At 37.7% G+C, this 14,642-nt stretch overlaps 1 protein-coding gene across 5 annotated transcripts in view; it reads right to left on the bottom strand.

Annotated features, from left to right (window-relative positions):
- The window catches only part of DYNC1I1 (dynein cytoplasmic 1 intermediate chain 1), a 325,617-nt gene that overhangs the window by 286,732 nt on the left and 24,243 nt on the right, over positions 1–14,642 (bottom strand). For all 5 annotated transcript variants that reach the window (XM_001170561.5, XM_001170506.5, XM_001170374.5 and 2 more), the window contains exons 2-3: positions 6,599–6,715; positions 930–1,044 (exon numbers count right to left, since the gene is read on the bottom strand). In XM_001170561.5, the coding sequence (XP_001170561.1) occupies positions 930–1,044; positions 6,599–6,706 (223 nt within the window). In that variant the 5' untranslated portion in view covers positions 6,707–6,715. The remainder of the gene's footprint in view (positions 1–929; positions 1,045–6,598; positions 6,716–14,642) is intronic.

Here is a 14,642-nt window from a genome sequence, read left to right as displayed (position 1 = left end):
ATGATAATTTATTTTAATATAAAAGCAAATTATGGAATTAACTTCAGAAGAAAGTATTCTAAACAAAAGATCTGAATACTGTATTTATTTTTATGTATTCTTCCAAAAGGGTTTTTAACTATATTGGATATAATGTAGTTTTATAGACACCCTAGGATTAATCTTAAATGTATGGAAAACAAAAGGATAAAAGAAAAATAAAACTATTACATGAGAGATATATAGGTAAGTGACAGAATAAACAAAATATGCACAAGTTACCTTCAACACAAAGAAAACCAATAATTCAATATCCAAGCTTTAGTGATAAAATGAGGTCACAGACAATCAACTAGGAATGAACGAATTAGAGGAGGAGTATTGCAGTGAAAATGCCAATTAGTAATCAAATCAAAATACAATAAAGTCAAATTAATTTAAACTTGTTAATCGGCTGCTAATCTGCCACCATTTTGTTTTCCTTCAAATTCTCACTGTGCCTTCTATTTTCATCATAGACTAACTCTATGCCTGTGGTAGTTATGAAATTCATAACCAGATCCACAGTATTTAGATTGGCAAAGAGACACTGGAATTCAGCAATGAAAATGAGGAACAATTTAATAAGACATTCCAAGATTTCTTATATTTACCAAGTGGCAACTCATTTAACAAGTATAAAATAATCTACTAGTAACACGGTGGAGAAGGTTGACCATCTAATCAGTCAGTAAGCCCCAAACTACTGACAATTCTACAGCCTTTCCTCCCATCTCCTTCCAGCCCCCTCAATTCCAAAAACACATGCAACCTGAACCATAAGCCACAGAATGTCTTTAAAAATAAAAATTAAAAAAAACTAAAGACTTAAAAGAATAGTAAACACTGGACATGGTATATCCCACGCAAGTTGATTTTGAGGAATAGTAACAGGAAGCACTTTTAAGTACCTAGAGGCGGCTCCGGTGAGATACCAATGCTTTGCAGCAAAGCCTCTGTCTCTCGTCGTTTGCGATCCAGATCAGAGTCGTCCTGAACGGGTTCTTTCTTCTGCTGCATATCAGCCTAGAAGTAGACGTCAGTAAGAAAAGTTAATAACATAACTAAATGTATGCTTTTCCTGGCTGAAACTAAAAATGATAAATGCATGGCAGTGAAGACAAGGCGAAAGCCCTAAATAGATATAATCACATGTATAAAGGATGAATAAACACCATAATTGCCCCATTTAATAATTACTGGCCCAGTACCTTCTCTTTTGGTTGAAGGCTTTTTCCTGCTTCTATCACGTGGGATGAAAGTTTCTCTCACAGGTTTTGGAAGAGAAAACATCAAGGCAAAGTATTTCTGGCTGGGGATATAATATAAAAAAAAATTCTGTCTCTTTTTTTAGACTTCCTTGTCCCTTCTGGGATATCAGTTATTGATGACTGTGTGTTTGTAATATTCAGGCCCCATGTTTGGGATTGTGCAAACCAGGTATTGTTGGGATCTTGCTGAAAAGTGAAACTATTTATGAAAATTTTTAACTATAAAACACACTATTTGTATTGCTAAGACAAGTTTGCCATGGTTTAAAATAAACTGGGCTAAAATCTGTATTAAGGCACGTGATCAATATTGATATAACTTGGTACTTTATTCTAATTTTCACAGGATTCCCTTATATATACTAACTGGAAGAAGAAAATTATCATGTAGAAAATATAGTAAAACAAATCATTTACAAGAAATTCCTTTCACAAATTCTGTCTAAAAACACATTATGTTTTTCATACTGGCCTCTTAATGTCAGATCCTATGCCCAGTTGGTGTTTTTACAGATCAGTGACAAATTAAAATGCAGGTAAACAAGATCTGTGGTGGGATTCTAGGGGAAATTTAAAAATTCCAAGTCTCTTCTCTCTTTCATAATACAGTTATTACTTAAGATAAGTTATTTGCCCCACATCTGAAACATGATAACATCACGTTGATGTGTAACTACCTCACAACAAAGCTTTGCAAGCTTACAGAAGTGAGGCTGTCTTAAAGCCTGTCAAAAAACATTTCATTATGAGACATACCTTCTTCCCCAAGGAAAGCTGGGTATGCTAACAAGTACATTACTTTCTTTGGGCATGTAGAATACATTTCAAAGCAAGTGAAGCATTAGCTACACTGTAGTATCTATAAGCAGAAAGAGTTTATGCAACTTTTGACTTACTCCCAGAGGGTAACCTACACACTGATTACAAACTAAGTGCATCTTTGCATATGTCTCTGTGCTCAACAATTCTGTTATTATTAACTTTGAGCTAAATCACTCATATTTTTGAAGTCTATCTGTCATTAGAGGGAAAACTACCATTTGAAGGCCAATAAGGGCTTATAAGAGTCTTAGAGTCAGACACTCTGCATAACCCAAAATTATGAAATGGCAGTTTAATCTCTTATCAGTGAAGATATCAAAGTTCATGTTCTTTTCCAATTTTAACATTTAAACTACTGAAACAAGTCCCAAAGTTTATGTATACAACAGAGGCAAAGATAGAACTAAGATGAGAAAAAAGATGTTGCAGAGTGAGGATCTGTATCTACTACAGAATCCTACTATGTTTTAATGATTCAACAAGGAGTGATTTTGCAGTATTAGTAATTAAAAATCTTCAAGGTGCCTTTCTCAGCAAGTTATATTTCTGTTGGTGGAGAGTAATCATAGCTGAAACCCAGAGAGGATAATCGAAGAAAGAAAAATTTGTCAGCTGAGAATTGTCAATCACTTTCCTAAAGACATTTCCACATTTATTAGAGAAACATGTGAGGACAGGCCAGGAAACCCCTGGCCATTCTACCTTGCAGCAATTCGGCAGGAAGCCAAGGACAGAATGAAACTTCAGGGTGGCCCCCACTGAGCTCACCTCATTGCATTAAAGCCAATTTTTCATTAAATTGGGCCAGTGTCTTAAATGGTGGCCACTATATTTATTTTAAAATCAGATTTCATCCATAATATCACAGCCAAGAAAGCAGTTGACATCCAAAAGAGCAAAGGGTGGTAATTTTACACAATATGGACACAGTTTTCTGAATTCTGTGGAGATAATCAACTTGGGTGGTCCTAATTCACACTAGTTTTTATATTCATGGCAAAACAAGGGCACTTAGTTTAGTATTAAAGAGCATTTCTTTTCTTTTTAATGTTAAATTTATTTGTTTTATTTAAAATATAAGCCTAAAGAAAGTTTATAAAAATCAAGACTATTTAAAGCTATTTCTGATTCTCTATAAACAACACAAAACTAGAAAATCTTAAACTCAGGAGTCAGTGACAGTGGCCAGTCGATATCCCATGGATTCAGGATCAGAAGTTTCCAAAGAAATTTGCAAAATAGAACACCAGATGCTTGGAAAGGATGTCTGGGACGTGCCTCTCAAACCTGCCCTGACTAGTTCATATGTTCATTTATTCACTCATTCATTCATTCTATAACTCCTTTTTGAATGCCTACCATATGTCCAATATATTTGACATTGACTCAATGATTAAAAAACAAACAACAACAACAACAACAAAAGCATATAGCCCTGACCTTGAAAGCTTGCAATCTCTTAAGAGAAAAAGACAAGTGAAGGGGAAAATATAACATCTTGTACTAAACGGTTTGATAATGTCAAGATAGGATGCAGAACTAACCTAGTTATGGGTAAAGGTATCAGAGGCAGCTTTCTGGGAACGTGACATTTGAGATGAGAACGGAAAGACATGCAGATAACAGCCAGGTGAAGGACAGCCAGGTAAAGTTAACAGCCAGGCAAAGGATGATAGGAAGAAGTAGGAGATCAGTGAAAGCAGAGGAAAGAGAACATCTTAAGCTCTCTGTCAAGAAAGAATGTAGTCCATCAGGGTATATGTAAGCAGCTGCATCTGATTGGAATGTGGATTTTAGGGAGAAAAAAAATGGAGGCAAAAAGAGAGTCCTGCTATGCCTGTCCAGACCTGATGATCACTGCAAATTGGGGTAGGGGGTGGTGAAAGGATGACTTCAGGTTTCTGATCTGGAAAATTAGCTGTATGAGCCTTAGAGGTGGCCCCCTTTTAACTCCAGACTCCTTCACGTGATTGGAGTTAAAGGGGGCCTGGCTCTAAGGCTTAGACCTCTGAAGCCCAGCTTCCCCATGTGAGAAAGGATCAGAATAGATGACTTCCAGATTCCTTTCAGCCACAAAATGCTCTAATCCCATGAAACTGGGGGCCTTGAATTTTAAGACCCTTCCAACAATGGGGCATTTTTATAAAATGGCCTCACCAGCAGAGATCCTAAAAATGTATGTGACCATTCTATGAAGCCCCATTCATCTACTCTGATAGCTGATCTCAGAAGCAGAATGACAGCTGTCTTTTACTGCTCTGGGATCTTCTATTATCCTCTTGAATCTGTGAGGAAGACATCATTCCTTTCTCCATTTTACAGAAGAGGAAACAGGTTCAGAGAGGACCCATACCCACTCAGGGCCATTCTGTGAAGGGCAGATCCAGGCTTCCCAGCCATGTTCAACTCAAAAGCCCCTGTGCATAATCACTGTGTTTACTGTCTTCTGTCTTACAGCCTTGGCTGCTCAGAACAAACCAAGTCAGCACAGTTGCAGAGAGTGCATGGACAGAATCAAGGAAAGACCTCTTTGAGGGGAGATGGGTGTGAAGGGAGAAGATTTCAAGCCAGGAGAGACACTACAGATGATGTGGTCCAATGGATCCCAAAATCTGACCCTGCTTCAGATCACTGAAATCAGAAACTTTGAGGATAGAAGACTCGGACTCTGTATTGCCATCTGACTCTGTAGAGCACAGTTCAGTTATCACAAGCTTCAATCACCAAGTCAGTTTAGAAATGAGGAAACTAGAACTTCATATGATGTCAATTCCAGAACGAGGCAGCAACCAGGAATGTCTAGAGTCCAGGTGTTCCACACCCTCCACTACCTGCAGCCTCCAACCTCCCAGGGCTCTTCTTGCTGTGAAACCAGCTAAATCCTCACCAGGCAAAAGTACTTGGTTGTAGAATCAAAAGGGGAGACTGCTTCCATCAGTCTAGTTTGCCTGTAATTTCCCCAAAATGTGTAAAATGAAAAAGATGAAGCAGACAGAATAATTTGGAACCGAATTTCCCATATCACATCACATTTAGTGGTAATTTTATGACATTCAAGTTGGATATTAGAATGTCAGTTTAAAAGGAAACTGGTTATTAGTAAAGGATAGCAGGTGCTTTAAAACTACAGTAAGTGTTGACATTTGAGGGAAAGGAAATATAATAACTTAATGCTTTTTTTGACTTTGCATGGAAATGAATAGCCATTCCTTGTCAATTCTCACCTCTACTTCACTCAAAGACTGCGTATGTAACAGCAAAGATCTCAAAGGGAAAAAACATTATGTGTGATGTCAAGGACAAATAAATGATCACATCAATCAACACGTAATGGTATGGAGAGATGAGAGATGCCAGAAGGCTAAAATGCAACTGCAATCATCTTTTATTTTGTTGGAAAATAATAATTGTTGTAAATCTATTACCTTGGTCTCTCAGCCTTGTAGTATGAAACAACACTTATTTAGATTGTAAGGCATCAAAATAAGTTTTCTTTTTCCTTACAGAAGAACTGCATAGGGAAGCAGCTCTGGTTTCTATACACAAAAGCATATCATACCACATGAAGCTTTCTTCTTAGAAAGCTATCCAAAAATATCTTTGGTATCCGGTTTTTGTATAAGATGTGGGCTATTCCTACACTGCCACAACAAATTAGAGAATTAAAAATAAATTATTTGTTTGATTCACATAGTGGAAGAAAACATGATATGACAACAAGGCATTGGATTGGGATTATAGAATCCAAGATTCTAGGTCTAGAAAGCAGAAAAGCTACATTTCACCTCTGGGTCTCTGCTGCTTTGTTGGCATAAAGAAAGGCCTCAATGGAAAGTCTCTGAAATTTCAGCCAGATCTAACATGTAATAATTCTTTGTACTGTACTATCCTATCTACCTTCTCTCTAAGAGAAGAACAGCCTCCCCCTTACCAAACCTAAGATGCTTATTTACCATAAAAAATATATATACCATTCTGGAAACAATAGAAATCCATTGGCATAGTTTTCTAATTTTCTCCTAAAATGTTCCTGCTGGTAGATTTTTCAAAAAACCCTTTTCTTAAAACTAACACTTACAGTTAGAATATACTAACTATATTCTAGATACTGCTAAGTGCAACCCCACAAAATAAATGCATTATTGTTCTCATATTAAAAATAGGAAACTGAGGCACAGAAAGGTTAAGAAGTTTCTAACAATAACAAGATCAGAGACCACCCTTAGAGTTCTCTTCAAGTCTGTGATAAGCCTGGAGTCTGCAGGCCTCTGGAGCCTCTGGACCAAATGTTATCCCCCATTTAGGTGATGGCTGACCAGCACATAGCAGAGGGCAACAACTTTACCATGCAGAATAGGGAGATAATCATTTTATTCAGATATCATAAAAGGATTCTTTTAGGGAGTCCTATTTATCCATTTGACCAGCCCCTCAGAATCAAGTGATTTTCCTTTTTCCCCCACAACACCCCAACACCCAGGATTTACCTCTTTCTTTTTCCTCTCCTCTTCCTTCCGTTTCTTCTCTTCTCTTATCTGTGCTAAGCGCTGCTTTTTGCGCTCTAGCTCAGCTTTTAAGTCACTTTTGTCAGACATGTTGGTTTCCTTGGAGAAAGAGAAAAAAAAGAAGTGAACATATATATAAATAACTTTTCTGTATATCATTGCAAAAATCATTTGAAAGAAAATGCAACTTAACAATGTGACTTTTGGATGATCAACAAGAGGTTGTATTATTTAGCCTATGTGAAAGAATCAAAGAAACAAATTAAGTTAGATCTGGTCTAAGGATATAAAATATTTCCCTTTTACGTATATATACATAAATATCTGAACAAATATAAGGTTATTATCTGGCCTAAGCAAGAATCGCAACTTCCAGATAAGCAACACATTTTCTATACAAGTTTCTTAACAAATAAACAAAAATAAATAAGAGAATCAAAAAAGAACCATCATCATGACTTCCAATTTAGATGATAATGGAGCAATTCATCCCCACACTGAGAAAAGATAACAGCCTGTCATAAACCCTTAGAGATATGCCCTGCTCAAATTTCTATGGACTCAATAAACATTCCTCCACTGAGCTCGGATGCATGGAGATTTCATTTTGCCTAACATTATCTGCATCAGGGAAGACAGCCGCTGAAGACCGAACATGTTAATCTTCTTTCTCTGTAAAACTCCTGAAGTGTCACAGTTAATTTCATCTCCAACACAACCCTATTTCTATAAAGCTTTCATTTGCATTCTGAATGTAATATTGCTTATTCTGGCACTTTCACTTTCCAAAGCAAAGGGTGTTTGTGAGCACATGAAACGGGAGATAACACCATGGCAAGTTCTTGGGAAAATTTATCCAAACAAGATTTAATTTTAATGTTAATCATGATGACGATGCTGGCAGTGATGGTGCCAGTAACATTTTTAAATAAAATCAGTTTGAAGAAGACTCTTAGTAATTACCAATGATTATATATTTGAGTCTTTTGTGCTCCCAAATGAAAACTAACAAAATGGAAACCTTGAGAAATGAAGAGCTGCCCTCGCCCAAATTTCTAAAATAATGGGGAAAAATTGACTAACCATAAATGTCATGAGTATTCATTCACATACTATTTGTATGCAACTAGCATAAATATATAATGTATCTTGAAGTAGATGACAGAGCAATGGAAGGAAAAAAAATACCAAAGAATACAGAACAATGAAAAATTCTCAACTTTTTTGTCGTTGTCCCCAGAAGGTAATCATGAATCTACAGTCACTCTAGGACACACTTTCAGACAAATACACAAGTTGGGAAATACACTGTTTTTCTACTATACACATTTCTGCTCACAGTGTGACAGGGGAGATTTGTGAAATAATCAGAATGATTGCAATAACCAATCTGTGCCATTCATGATCACACTGTTTCTTCATTTTTCAACAAATATTTGCTGTATTTAATCTGTGCTAGGCACTTTATAATGAATAGGGATACAAAGATAAGCAAAACCAGATTCTCTCCTTCAAAGAGCGTATAGCTCAAATTCGTGGACATGCAGTGTGGATGGAGATGTTCTCTGAGATCTTGGCTTATTGATCACTCAGTGCCAGGCCTTTGACATTCATTATCACATGTAATCATATCAATCCAAGTACACCATTATTATTATTAATTCCTTTTCATAATTAAGACAAAGGAGGTTCAGCAAGAACTGAGACTGCCTACCCAATAGATGGCAGAACCTAAATTCAAGCTTGCCCGTGCTCTGACCTACTACAACTTTGTGATACCCAGTGTACAAGTTCAGAGGAATGCAGAGCAAAATGCTAACCAAGGTTTGGTGGAGTATGCCAGGGGAAGCATTGAGGAATAGGTAAAATTGGGACTGGGTATTGAATGAGGTCAGAAACTAGCAACAGAAGGGCATATTTGGATGTGCGAAGACCTGTCAAAGAGGGAACTGACAGATTGAGTGCAAGAGATGTGGATAAATTCAACTCAAGAAATAGAAAGTTGAGGCCAGGTGTGGTGGTTCATACCTGTAACCCCAGTGCTTTGGGAGGCTGAGGCGGGAGGACAGCTTGATGCCAAGAATTCACGGTTACAATGAGTTATAATCATGCACTGCACTCTAGCCTGGGTGGCAGAGTGAGACTGTTTTAAAAAAGAAAAAAGAAAAAAAAGTTTAATTGACAAGAATGGATAAGTTGAGGCAACCTGGAAAGCCTGGACAAAACAGAAAATTGAGTTCTATTTGGTGTAATGGGTGATGGGAAATCATAGCAGATTTTTGAAAAGAAAAGTGACAAAATAAAAATGGAATTTGCTTAAGCCTATTCTTGTCCCTGCCTGTATAACAGACTGGAGCAAAAACTAGAAATAAGGCAAGCTGCTGGGAAACTAATGCCAACTTCTCTCTGATTCAACTGTACCTGTACGGGAATGGTAGGCGAATGTGGAGACAGAAGGAGAGAATGTGCACTAGCGAGAGCACAGCCAAGAGGGACCAAGGAACTCTTAGTAGCCTTTAAATATGGAAGCAAAAAAGGAAGGTCCAGTAACAATTTGACTTTGAGAGAGCAAAGGGGATGGCAGTGAAATTAGGAAGAAAAGGCAAAGAGGAAAATGGTGAAAAAACCTTGCAGCATGTATGTCATAATTTGGGTATCAGTGGGACTTCTGGGCAGAATGCACAAATACAACACTACAGATGGGGGGAGAAGTGGGATGGGGGACTGAAGTTGAGGAATAGAGTTTGGAGTCATCCCCCTACAAAGGGCTGTTGAAACAGGAGATGCAATTCAAAATCTTAACAGAGCCAAGGGAGTAATTGAGCAAGCAGAGCCGTGACTGAGGGCCAGCCAGAGAGGAAATGCCCTGTCCTCAGAAGGTAGATCCACCAGGTCCGAGTGAGGGTCCACACGAAGGACACAGACCTATGAAGTTAGGTCTTCTGATCTTTTTCTTTCCAAGAGAAGTCGCAGAACTTCACAAAAGTGAAGTTTATCACTGAAATACAGGTTGCCAATAATTTTCAACACCAATGGGTAAAATTCCTGGCAGGAATTCCAGAAGTCATCTGAGAAGTTATAAACGCCCTTGACCAATGAGGGTCCATCTAACTAGTGTGCTGGAAATTTTTTGGCAGTCAAAAATGAAATGTATGATCAGAAAAATCACTGTTAAAGCAATAGCTCTTTCATTCTAAGCTGAAAGCAGCCAGGAGAATCTTCTTAGAAAATGTGAGTTTTCCCCTCCTCCACATTTCCCCAGCTTTTACTTGACCTTTCCCCAACATTTATTTACCCTTTTCCAAATCATCAAAACTGTCTCGTGCAACTTCAGCAATATTTATGGTTATTAAGGAGCAAACCATAATATATGAAAGTCTTGTATTTGTTATGATTTTCTTGCAAAGAATTTCAATCACAAAAGGGAAGTAAAATGTATTCTCAGAAAATTTCTTCAAAGTGCAAAGGCTTTCTTGCAAATAATAAATATGTCTTACAAAGTTGATCATTTAAGTTGGAATTCCCAGCTGGAGAGTCAATATTTTAAAAATAAACAATAAAAACATTGAGGGAACTTAAAAAAAAGATTATATTAGGTAGTGATGATCCAAATAATATATCTTTAAATGCAGTAGGTTACAATGTTAGAAGACACAACTGTAAAGGGCTTTCCATTTATTGATTTTTTGATCCATTCCAACAACCTCTAGGAGAATAAGGAATCTCAAGAGAATGCCTCATAAAGGGTTTGGAAAGTATACATTATAGTGAATGAACGAGACTTTACACATAGTAAAATGGCTTAAATAGTAGCATTAAATGCAGTGTCAGCAGTGAACTCCGTAGGATTTCCTGGGGGGCTTGCTAGTCTGACCCACTAAATCTCCCTGCACATCAAAGAAAGCAAATCGAGGAGCAAAACATGAGGGACATGAGTTATAGAGATTCCTGTGGCTAATGCAGGTTATTGCCAAGGCAATTCTGATGCTCTCAGTCTAAGAAAATAAGAGTCAAAGCTACCTGCTGCTAATTATTGCTCATTTACTTCATAGACATAAAAAACTGCTCTCTCATTTACAAATGGCAAGGGATCAAGTGGGTAAATCAAACCCACCTCTGGGTATAGGGCTCCTCCCTGTCTGATCATCTACATGTTCCACCACACACCAGCCAACTCTCGGCTTCACTCTACCCAGGTTTAGGAGCAATCACAGCTCAGTCTCTCCCCAGCCCCATCCACTGCAATCAGTTGCACTTTTGCACCTCCTGCTCAGCATCCTCGGAGCAGAGTCCCATATTCAGAACTCTTTTTCCATCAGTGGCATCTCCCCTTCCTCACTCACTGTCACCCACCTTCATTGCCAAATTCACACATCTTATCTCCCTCCACCCCCACATCATAGCCCTTGTTCTCCTGCAAACCCTCCAGCTTTACTATCACTGAACACAATCCCCATTTCACCCCTTGTCTTTCTTTGTCAAGCCAAGTTATACTCACCCCAAAACAGATGTCTCAAAGTTCAAATCAGCTACTACATTTACCCTAGACTCCATACACAAATCCCTAGAGCCTGCTACATTTTTTCAAATTTCAGCTCTCTACTACTGATTTTCCTTTTGTTCTTTGATTTACCCTTTATCCTCTGCTTAGTGTTATCACTACAGCTCATCTCCACTCATCCTCCCAAATGTCTCAGTTTTGATCACTTTGGCTTCAGCACATCTCTGATCTAGTAAGCTGTCATTCTTTTGATCCAAACAAATGAGTCAATATAAGTAAAGAGCTAAACATTATGCCTGGCAAATACTAAACACCCAAGAAAAGTTGTTTCTCCTTCTCCTCCTTCTCCTCTTCCTTTTCTATCATTATTACCATTAGTTTACCCTGCCCACTCTTGCCCACATCACCAATTGCACCCTAATTCAATAACCATGTCATCACTCAAAGTTCACTGCAATCATTTAAAAAGTGTTACTGTGAGAATTACATGAAAGACATGGGACGTTACTGATTTAATAGCAATACATTTAAAGTAAGGAAATCCAATCTGTGTTCCTAGCCATTCTAAAACACTTCAGAGCAAGTAGTAGGAACTTCTCTATCTAAATGGGTTATAAAATGGAAGGCATGTGGGAAAAGGGATGCGACTCAAAAAAAAAAAAAACTTTTTAAAAAATTAAGTGTAGTCATTTAACTCAACAGTAAAAAAAAAGAAAACTTCTCAATTTTTTCTTTTGAACATAAGAATTACATATCAAGCTGTCCCCAGCAGGCATCCCCTGCACCTTACCCACTTCCCCCAGAGGATGGGTTGGTATATGAAGACATGGTTTCTTCTCTAGTTAGGAAGTTAGTTACAAGGAAGGTCTCTCCTGCTGTTCCATTATACAAATGGCTCACGGTCCTAAGTTTCTTCTTTTTTTTCTGGGACAGAGTCTTGCTCTGTCACCCAGGCTGCAGTGCAGTGGCCCGATCTCGGCTCACTGCAACCTCCACCTCCTGGGTTCAAGCGACTCTCCTGCCTCAGCCTCCCGAGTAGCTGGGACTACAGGTGCGTGCTACTGGGCCCGGCTAATTATTGTATTTTTTGATAGAGATGGGGTTTCGCCATGTTGGCCAGGCTGGTCTTGAACTCCTGACCTCAGGTGATCCTCCTACCTGGGCCTTCGCTGGGGTTATAAGCATGAGCCACCACACCCGGCCCCTCAGTTTCAATAGAGGAAAAAATGGGGGGAGGAGGGAGGCAGGAAAACATGAGAGAAAGAAATGTGGATACTGAGGAGGGAGGAAATAAAACTAAAATCAATTTCACATCTTCTCTTGCCTTGCCAGGTTCCCCTACATCTCCTTTACATTTCTTATGTCTGCATATATCCATAGAGAAAGGAAAATGTCCAGCTTTTCTGGAACCCAACAATGAGCTCTATCACCTTCATTTTATTTCTGCACATATCATCATGGTATAGTTTGGTCCTATTCAGAACAAAGTGTCTAGCAGAGGAGATGCAAAGGGTTTAGTTCTGTTTACACAGCTGCAGAGTAACAGCACCTCCCAAGGCTTAGCTTTTGAACAATATAGATCTCTATTTCCTTTCGGTTGTCTAAGTTGGCAGCCGTTTGGGATTCCATTCCTAATGCTGGCATATGCAAATGTATTTTTAAGCTTAAAGTCAGAATCCTAGGAGGTTTAAATCACTGCCCAGCTGTTGCCAGACTTACTGAAAAAATACCCAGAAATAAGTTTTCTTTTCCTGCCTGAAAACAATTGCTCTTGTCAGCTCTTCACTATCATGTATTGAACTTTTCATCTGCCACAGATACGTGTAAGAAATTTGATCTTTCACAGCCCCACTTCACCTGCTTAGTGTCTCATAAAATGCAGCTGCCTCTTTCCACTTGGATGGGAGGCCAAGGGATGATACAGACGACCACCGTGAGCCCACTTTTACAGCTATAGCTCAGTCAAAAAAAAAGAGGGTGATAGACATCTCAGGAGGGAGTTGGCCGGTGAAAGGAGGGTTATTTTCTAAATTTTTACAGCCATCAGTACACTATGAAAACAAAATTTTAAATAAAATCCACCTTATAGTAGGACGATGCTCAGGACTGTTCTACTAATACCACAGAAGAGCAGTACTCAAACATTTTTATCTCAGTACCCTGTTATACCCTTAAAAATTATCAAGGACTTCAAAGAGCTTTAGTTTATTTTTTTATGTAGGTTATCTATTAACATTGATCATGTTAAAAATCAAAACTGATAAAACTTTAAGTATTTAATTATTTTAAAATAACAACATACATGTTATTTATTAACATTTTGTGAAGAAAACATACAATTTCCAAGACAAAAAAAAAAAAGTAAGATGAGTGTAATTCTTTTACATTTTCACATATCTTTTTAACATCTGGTTTAATAGAAGTCAAATGCTTTCTTATAGCTGCTTCTGCATTCAATCTGTTGTGATATGTTATTTTAGTTAAAGTATATGAAGAAAATCTGGCCTCACACAGATATGTAATCTGAAAAAGGAGGAATATTTTAACAGCCTCTTCAGGTAATTGTGGATATTCTTCACTATTATACCAAAAGTCAACAAATAGTTTCTTAAAGGTCAGCGGCAATGTGAATATGAAACCATATCAATCAATGAACTTTTTGTACTCTGTTACATTAAAATCCATTGGTCTATCCTAAACGTTGAATCGATCTTTTACTCATGTATGATTTTATAATGTCATGAATAGGTTACTTGGAAAATGTAACTGGAAAATAATAAATCATGCAGACCTTCCAAATATTGACACATTATATTATATCTGAAAATCAAATTTAGTAACTTCATCACCAATCTTTTCAGAAGTCTTTAGGTGACATAAAACTGTCAAGCTCAGGATGGCCCAAAATTCTAATTTTTGCTTGAAAGCTCAAACTTTATCATTAGCAAGAAATATTGTCAGTTGTGTTCTTGAAGTGACAAACTCACACCATTGATTTTTGAGAAAATGTCTACCAAATACTGAAGTCTGAATCACCCTAGCTTGTCAGTTGTTCATGTAAAAAATAGTGTTTCTTTTTTTTTAAGGCCGCTAGTTTAGCTCACAATTCAAATTACTGTACAAATGTTTTTCCTCAAGACAACTACTTGGTTGGTAGCAGAAGGCTTTGCATGTTCCCATTTGTCACACAGTAAGACATATACCCAAGAGTAGACATTTAATGTAACTAATTTTTTTTCTGCTTTATGAAGGACATTCTTAAGTGAAGCTGAGTTATTTTTTTAAAAACTGTGCATGTAGCAGTGAAATTTGGGCCACTACTAGTACAGTTTGGTGCTACTGCCTCAAATCACGTTAAAATACCAGCAGTTTTACCCATGATTGCTTTAATATCATCATTGCAAATGTCAACACAGTAGAAAAGACAGATAACATTTTAGTGTTATTATGAAAATAGCTTTGACCTTACAGATCCCTAATGTTTCTGGGGAACCCCTAGGGGTTCCCCAGCTTAGGTTAAGTCAA

This window comes from Pan troglodytes, chromosome 6 (genome assembly GCF_028858775.2).
Source record: "Pan troglodytes isolate AG18354 chromosome 6, NHGRI_mPanTro3-v2.0_pri, whole genome shotgun sequence".
NCBI classification, from domain to species: domain Eukaryota; kingdom Metazoa; phylum Chordata; class Mammalia; order Primates; family Hominidae; genus Pan; species Pan troglodytes.
The sequence above is the reverse complement of the archived record's forward strand: the minus strand, read 5'-3'. Positions and strand labels throughout refer to the sequence as shown.